General features: G+C 52.9%; 1 protein-coding gene across 1 annotated transcript in view; it reads left to right on the top strand.

The window, feature by feature from the left end:
• Positions 1-7,985: 7,985 nt before the first annotated feature.
• Positions 7,986-8,628, top strand: part of FERMT2 (fermitin family member 2) — a 50,331-nt gene continuing 49,688 nt past the window's right edge. The window contains exon 1 of the mRNA XM_010579862.1: positions 7,986-8,082. Coding sequence (XP_010578164.1) covers positions 7,986-8,082 — 97 coding nt within the window. The remainder of the gene's footprint in view (positions 8,083-8,628) is intronic.

The raw sequence follows: 8,628 nt of genomic DNA, 5'->3' as shown, positions 1-8,628 counted from the left end.
GTGATTCCCCTCCCTCTGCAGTCCTTCACTCCCTTACACCTAAACAGTCTCCCTGAAAAGCTAACCTGAACCTTTCTCTGGGCAATTTGCCCATTGCTTTTTGCCTATCCATTGTGGAAACGAGGAACAGAGCATTTCCTCCCTCTTCCACCCCTCCCTCTCAGATAAACCCTCTTTTATCTACCTGAAGATATTATCAGTTGTCTTTCTTTCTCTAGGGTAAACAGCCTGAATTCTTTTAACGTTTCCTCATCGGTCACCCTCCTGTCTCACCACAAACCACTGATGAACTGGGAGCGGGGGTCCCGGCAGGGATCTCATTGAGCTCACCTGTCCCCAGTTTGCGGGGGATGTGGGGCTGCGCCAGAAGCCGTAGGTGCTCGGCAGCACCCTTGGCTGCAGACCACTGTGTGCCTTCTAGGAGCTCACAAGACACCACAATTTCACGTTTCAGTGGGGTTTGGGGGATTCCCAACATCTCCCCATGTTGCCCATTCCTGGCCACCTGAGAGCCCACCTCTCCTTCCTACGGGAGCTGCCGATCGCTTCAGACCGCTCTGCTCGGAGGCGAAGTTCATCCCACCCAGCTGATTCAATAACGTCTACCTTATTAAACCACTCCGATCTGCTCTGTCTCTATTTTTCCAGCACTAACTGCATTACCATCCCGCTTGCATCTGACCCTTCCGGGGAAGACTGAAGCTGAAAAAGCATAAAACCATCCAGCTGTCTGGGCACCATTCATCTCCAGCTTCCCCCAGCACAACAGGCTTCCGAATGTGCTCGGCCGCTGCAGGTACATGGGGCATCTCAGGTGTCCAAGAGGAAGTAAAAGGTATTAACCCCCTCTCCCTTTAATAGATGCATTTGTTTTCTGCTTGATGTTCCCCCAAATCCCTTTATTCAGCTCAGAAAACTTCAGCACAGCACTGAGAGCCGAAGCTATCCACAGCGGAGATACACAGACGTGGCTGGGAAATCTGAGCCCAGCATCGGCCGGTGCGCTAACCCCCCTGTTTCTCTGCAGCCTCCCGGTGTTATTTTCCCTGCAAAAGGAAGCGGTTTGCAGTTATTTTTGACCTAAACCTGCACACAGGGGCTGTTGTGCTTTTCCACCGTACCAAACCACTCATGCCATCCCGGACAGCATGATACTGGCTCCAGCAGGGAGCTGCATCCTCAGTGGTTCTAAACCACTGCTGTGCATCCAGCCTCGGCATCTCCATCTGTAAAATGGGAGGAAAAATTACTGCAGTTGCCTTGGCTGCAGCCATTCGTACCAGGATTTGACCAGGAAAGGCCAGCAAACATCCCAAACCCAGTAAGAGGAGCCAGGATATGCTTGTGTTTGGTTAAAAGCAAGACAGAAGAGCAGTGGGGGCCCTGTGGATGCCCAGGTGAAACGGTCATAGGGGACGATGCTGGGTCACTCCCCCTGCACCCACAACCTGGGGTCTGGGGCGAATTCAGGTGATTTGCACAGGATGAAATTGCCCTTGGTATGATGGCTCCATCAGAGCTGTGTGGGCAAATGCCCCCCTGAGGCACACGTGCCCCCGGTGCCCACATCACATCGGTGCCTTTGCTCAGGTGGCTGTTATCAGCCTGGCTTTTGCAGAGCTCTGACGTGCGTCTCGATAAAAACCCTCGTTCGGAGCTTTTTGTTCTCCAGCAGCACATGAGCAAAGGTGGCCAAACCCCAGTGGCTCCATTCTTGGTTCCCTCCTCCAGCCCTCGCAGCTTCCCGCGGCAGGGGTGGGATTTATCAGGAGGCTGTGATTTATAGGAGGGGTGTGATTTAGGGGGCTGCTGCTATTCTTGTTTGGCCTTTGGGGCTTTGCAGCCTTGGGGAACTCCCTGCTCCCTGTGCCAGCATGACTTGCTTTGAGTCCCTTATTCCTGAGGCTTTGGATGCTTCTGGGATCAGACAACGGGAACGAAGCCGTGGTGTTTCTGGGGGGGCCGTGGCTGCTGGCCTCTCCTTCCTTCTGGCTGGGCTTGGGGGCAGCGGGCAGCTCCTCCCTGGGAAGCCTGGGGCCACATGGCTCCTTCTCAGGATGCCACATGAAGGAGACGTGTGGGGTTTTGGGGGCTAATTGGTCCACAAGTGTGTCCCAGCTGCCCACTGGTGTTTGCTGTCCACATTGCGGGGCGATGTCTGGGTTTCCCCATTCACCCCTCAAGCTGCTGCTGTTGTACACCTGGATGTGGGAGATGAAGAATAAAACCCATCTCAGAGCTTCTTTTTGGGGCTGCGGGGTCAGACCAGGACACTGGCACCAAGTGAGTCAGTGGTGCAGCCAACATGGAGTGTCCCAGTACTGGCCAGAGGGGGCAAGTGGTCCAGGCTGGGGTTTCTGGGGTTCCCACAATAAGAAAATAATCCCAGTCCCTTCCCAGCCTCATGTCCCTTGAGCACTGCTGGACAACCAATCTGCAGAGCTGGATTTGCTATTCTATTTCACAATTTGGTGATTTTTGCAGTGCCATGGGGTCAAGCAGTGCCCTTGGGAGCTCATTTTATGCTGAGCAAAATTTTTCACAGGGTGGGGGGATTCAAGCAATGCTTGCAAAGAAAAACTGGTGTGGTGAAACCCCAGACATGGGCAGAACAGGGATCTGCTCTCACTGGACTTTGACCCCCACATGTCTTGAATTCATTTTGACCCCAGTCCAGAGCACATCCATAGGGGTGCGAATGGTCCAGCCTGTCTCAAGGGATGCCCTACACCTCTGCAGCCCTCAGGCCCCCTAACAAAGCATGACGGACGAGCTTCACCTCGCTGCTCCCTGTGCTGATAGAGGGAAAACCCACGGGCTGGGAGCCAGTTTCCCCAGACCGTTGGGGAGGGGAGAGCTGGGGCTGGAGAGATAATGGGCAGCATCAGTGCCACGGCTTGGGGTGGAGTGGGGGTTTGATGCTGAAGCACTTGGTGATGCCAGCCACGGGGCTGCCGCTTTACAGATACACAGGACGGAGGTACGCAGGGTGCTGGGAGCCGTTCTCCTCCCCTCCTTCATGACCTGGGGAGATCTGCAGGGTGCTGGGTGTCAGGATAGGGTGCTTTCCCGCAGCTCTGCTTCCCATCAAGTGGCTGCCCCAAAAGGGCCTGAATAGCAGCTGTGAAAAATTGATGGTGCGAATTGGGAATATTTTTTTTTCGCCCACTGCTTCCCAGTAAATCACTTCCAAATAAACACTTTCCACTATCTGGCTGGCTCTGCAGATGATGGTGTTGGAGCCATCAGATGAATTATTTGGGGATTTTTGGTTTTTCTTCTTGCTGACTAGCAGTGGATAAATGACACTGGGTGTTTCTTCTAACACCGCAGAGTCACCAGCTCCAGGGATGGTGATTGAACATTACGTGACATTTGGGTTTTCTTCGAGCCCCAGCTCCATGGGAGAAATTCAGCCTTCCAGCCTGTACTTTGTATTTGTAAAGGCAAATGAATAGGAGGCCTTCTGGAGGTGGATAAAAGCCAGAACGGGAGTGGCAAAGGCTCAAAAAATCTGATGGACAATAGAAAGTGGTTTAATATGTTGTATATTACAGGAGAAGAGGGGACTTGAGATATTTGAACCTTTGGGCTGGAGTTACCCCCTTTCTCCTGGGCAAGTGCAAATCAGTAGCGTGGTAAAGTACCCTTCAAAGTCACCTTTAGCCAAAAAACTCTACAGACTGATTGTGTTCTGGGCTCATCTCATCAAAACACAGCATTTTCCATCCTGAGTTTCTAGAAGATTAGTTACAATGACTGCTTGCTGACAGCACCATGCAAAGCATCCGGAGCATCCGCAGGAGAGCACCCTCCAGGAGTCGGTGCAAGCAGCCAGGGAAAGCTACGTTTGGGACAGGTATTTGCCAAAAGAATTTGGAAACCTTGGCAGTGGGCTGGATGGAGGCAATGGTCCAATATCGCTGGGGGTCCTGGGGCTGGTTGAAAGACCGATGGGGGGTGGCAGCAGCTGAGAGAGACATGTTCCTGCATCCCTGTGCAGCATTTCTGCCCCATCCTTTACTAAAACTCGGGCTATGCAGAGCAGCGTGATTTGCTGTGCGAGTCACGAGGTGACATTGAGTCCAGGGTGAGGATGATGAGTGGTACCAAACCCATGATCCAGGCGCAGGCGATGCAGAGGAAGACCGGTGAAGAGAGCTGGGTGCTGGGCACGGCTGTTGTGAGACACTCAGGCACCGGGCAGGGAGCTGGAAGGACATTTTGAGCCCTGGGGATGAATCAACTTTTCGGAGAATTTACCTGGGATTGATCCAAATTCTCCATCACATGGCTTCGAGTGTTCAGCTAACAACTCCCTCTGGCTAAAACAGATGTCAAGAGGGTGCTCGAGGACCCACCAGCCCTTTCAGAGAGACACAAAGTTCAAGGACCCTTCTGACCCTGGGGACAACCGGAGAATGATTTGGGGCACGTTGCCTCCTTTCTGGGCCAAGGCAAGAGTCACACTCGGTGGAGGTCACTCCTGGCAGCTGGAAACTTCAGAAGGACACAACCACATGACAGAAAAGAAGGATAAAAGATAAACGACAGCACAGGAATTAATGTCAACAGGAAACTAATGCCTGACACACCGAGTCAGGAGAGGCAGCAGAGTTATTTGTTGTGAAGAGCTGATTGCAGAGGAAGAGGCTGGGAAACAAACCTCCCAGCCTGAGGCTTCAAGAGCTTAATTGACCCCAGTTCCTAGAAAGAAGGTGAAGAGGGGACAGAGAAGAGCCCTGCAGCGGGTTTTGTCCTGTGGCACAAGCCTAGCAGGCTCCGGTGCACCGCGGCTGATGTTAGGCACATGCGGCAAAGAAATGAGATGTGATTTTGTAGCTGTAGGGCAGTGAAACCTTGGCTTGACTTATCAAGGGAGGAGGTAGCTCACTCTGGCTCCGTGTCTCTTATCTGAGCGTAGCTATCTCTTGCAAGCTACGATTTATTCCAGCTGCGGGGATGTATTTTGTAACCTTTGGGCACAGAGGACCAAGCTGGATGGTTATGACAGTCTCGAATCTTGGTCCCTGGCTTCATCCCGTGTGTCCTTGGCCATCAGGAGGAGACATCTGGCCACGTGGCCCTCCTAAGGTCGATGGCTCTCATTTTAGGTAACAATACCCATCTTGGCATCAGCACTCCTTGCCCAGAGCACCCAGCTGCATTGCCACATCAGGTTGCCTGAACTTCCCTTGGGGTAACGAGGACAAACATCCCAACCTGAAGACGTGAGGACTTGAGTCTACAGACCTACAAGTCCTTCCTGGCCCTCAAACTCTATGCAGATAAGCAGTGCTGCCTTGTGTGTTCAACCCTGGCCCCCACATACCCCTCCACCTCCAATACGTGCTGTCATCTCCGTCCTCCCCCACAGCCGGTGGGGAAATCCAAAGACACCACACCAGCTACAAACCTGCCCAGAAAAGGATGCCGAGGTTCCGTTACGGACGGAGCCAAAGATGAGACAAACTCCTGGGAATTCTTCTGACCTCATTCATCAGAAGCAAACATTACATCCAGCTGAGATGATGAGCCTGGAGGTAGGCTAGATGCGAGCAAAGCAGTGGGACTGCATCACCGGAGTTGTGTCCTAGGGGACATAAGCAAATATTATTTTACTGCTGGGCGTGAGGTATGGAGATGCTGAATAATCTTTGCAAGATCCCAAGAGGGAATTACTGCAATCTAGAAAGACTAAACCTCCACATCTCAAGTGCTTCTTCAAGACCTTAATCCCAAATATTATCCATCCTCTCATTACAAGGCTGCTGAACAACTCTATCGTATACCAGGTGATTGCACACTTGTACAATACATATCTGTGACAGCTTCATTACTCCGCATATACATTCAGAAAAATAAAAAAGCCAAGTCACATGGACATTTCCGAAATGACAAAATCAGGGAAGAACGAATGTGACCGGGAATAAACAAGGAAGCGGAGTTACCCAGCATGTTTCCTTTGCCAGGAGCACGACCTTCTCTCTGCTGGGAAATGGTCATTTGTGAAAAGTGAACCGTGGCTACATCCAAAAGACACTCAGAGGTGGAAGGGGATGGAGGCATATGGTGAAAACCATCCAGGTGCTTTGAACCTCTCTCACCTGCTGTTACGGGGGTGCTGGAGATGCGGGAGCAGGCAATAAGTGGTTTGTGCTGGTGTTCAGTTGCTGCCCAAGTTTATTTCCAGCAATTTATTTTTTCAAAGGGACTCAAGTAATGCTCCAAGTCCCCAGTCGCTTAAAGGATGGCTGGAAAGAGCTCAGAGTAAAACTCAGGGAGAAGTAAAGAGCTTGCAAACCCCGTGTGAAGAGGAGCGGTACCAGTGGCAGTGGGTTGTAAGGGAGCACACAGGCAGGGAGGTGTTCGAGACGCAAAAAGTGCCGGGGGAAAAACAAGCATCTGCATTTCTCCTTTTTTGGGTTTTCTTTTGAAACTTTGCCCTTGTTAAGGAAGAAGTTGCAGACGGGGAGTATCGAAACCGGGGTGAACCGGAGGGGTGATGGGGGCCGAGCGGGGGCTGCCCACCACCGGGTCAGAGCACATTGCACTCGGCCACACTGGAGCATTTGAGGAAATGGAGCTTTTGTTTAGATGGAAGTTTGGGGAATTTCTCTGCCTCTGTGTATGGAGACGAGCCGGGTGCTCACCCAAATACACAGGGCAGATTTCCGTGGCCAGTCACCCTGGAAAGAGCCAGTCTGACCGGCTTGCCCACAGCCCCGGAGCAGCCAGGCAGGAAAGCCAGCTGGTTTCAACAACTGCGCATAACAGTTTCAAAACCAAAAAAAAAAAAAAAAAGGTCACGAACAAGAAAAGGGGCAAAACGAGTCGAATAAACTCGCGACAGGAAAGGAGCCATTCAGCTTCATCGCTGATTTCCCAAAGATGCCCGTTGAGTCAGTTCATCGGAAAAGCATCCCGGTTTTCCCGGTGCGGGAGCAGAAGGAGCGGCCGGCCGGGAGCTGCGCTGCCGGCAGATCTGGTAGGTATCATCCCTGTCCCGATGGAAGCAGCCGTGCGTTTCGGCACCTTATTTGGCTATTGCTGCTTGCACGGAGTGAGGACTTCTTGCAAACAGTGGGAAGAGCCCCCGGGGATGCTTGGCTGCCTCTGACGCAAGAGCCTCGCCGGTGCATTTTTGACCTTGCTTTGCGTCTCGGCCGAGCATTGGAGATCACGCTGCCCGCCTCTCCGCACACCCACCGCCGAGCGGCGGGGCCGGGAGGAAAGGAGAGCCCCCGGGGACGGCGGCACCCAGCCCCGGCCGGGACGGAGAGGGCAGAGAGAGAGGCTTTCCCCATCCTCGGGGGGAAAAGAAACCCCACAAATGGTTTTAGGAGCAGGAGGAACCAGCAGCCCGTAGCTCACGGCGTGCGATCGGTTGTACTGAAAGGGTACGAGCTCCAGCGGAACCGTGTTAGATTGCATCAGCTGGGAACCTCATCCAAACTGTTCGGGTTGAGAGTAACCCTTTCTATTTATTGCCCTATTGTTTCACTCTGGAAGAACACCAAGATACAATCTGTGAAAGCTTTATTGTTACAGACCGGCTTTCCCCTGCCGTCCCAAGCTGTCACCCTGTAAATTATGCCCCAGCCTCCAAGTTTGGGGGGATGAAATGGGGGTTACATTGACGGGGATTAAGGCCCTGGGAGGATTTGGCGGGGGAGGTCATCTGCTGCCCATTCTCCCACTGTTCGGGGCCCCGTTGCCCAATTTCCCTCTGGCAGCATCAGCCACGTTAGCCCAAATCCTCTACGCTGTTTATGGGGAAAATCTGGCTTACCCTGCCCAGAGCGGTTAGAGAAACCTTTTCTTAACGCATATGGGAAAATACAGGAACAGCCCTTTATAAATATCTCCATTATAACAGCAAAAGTGCAAAGGTGGCAAGACTTTATCATCCCCATTAAGAGGTTTTTGTTGCCTTCACGGCGGCAAAGTTCCCGCTGCCGTTCCCAGCACAGGACGCGGGAACGATGCTGGTGCGGAAAGCTCCGGGCTGGCAGAACCGCCCCCGAGGTTGCCAGGGAGGGCACGGCTTTGTTGGGATGCGGCTTCCCATCGCCCGGCACGGTGCGGGACACATCCTGCCCACTGCCACCGGCCACCGCGCTGGACCTCAAACTGCAGCTCCTTCCGCGTGACGGTTTTTCAGGAAGCCCGGTTGCCTTGGCGGGATGTATGTATCATTGGGTGGAGAACTGCAGGAAGCGGATAATTCTTTTTTTTTTTTTTTTTTTTCTCCATTTGTGCCGGTTCAGACTCTTATTTAGAGACAGTTCCTATTTCCTAGATTCACAGATGATAAGGATGGAGGGAACCGGCACATCGCCCAGCCTCGGCGCGGGCACGGCGCGGGCCGCCGACTGTGATGCGAAGGTAAGGGCTTTGCCTAGCAAGAAATATTTCGCTGATGAATGAGGGGCTTTTAAATGGCCAGTGTTAAAAATAAAAAAAATAAAAAAAAACAAGCCCGAAAACCCGAAAGGCAGCAGAGCGGGCAAGGCTGCGGCGGAAAGGCGCTCAGAGCATCCACGCGTGTTTGGGACACGGAGCTCCCACCGGCCCTAGAGGACGCTCTGCGGGCCGCCCCACGGGTTCCGCACAGAGCACCGGGGG

The sequence above is a fragment of the Haliaeetus leucocephalus genome, unplaced genomic scaffold, assembly GCF_000737465.1.
Source record: "Haliaeetus leucocephalus isolate CR32 unplaced genomic scaffold, Haliaeetus_leucocephalus-4.0 Scaffold678, whole genome shotgun sequence".
NCBI classification, from domain to species: Eukaryota; Metazoa; Chordata; class Aves; order Accipitriformes; family Accipitridae; genus Haliaeetus; species Haliaeetus leucocephalus.
The sequence above is the reverse complement of the archived record's forward strand: the minus strand, read 5'-3'. Positions and strand labels throughout refer to the sequence as shown.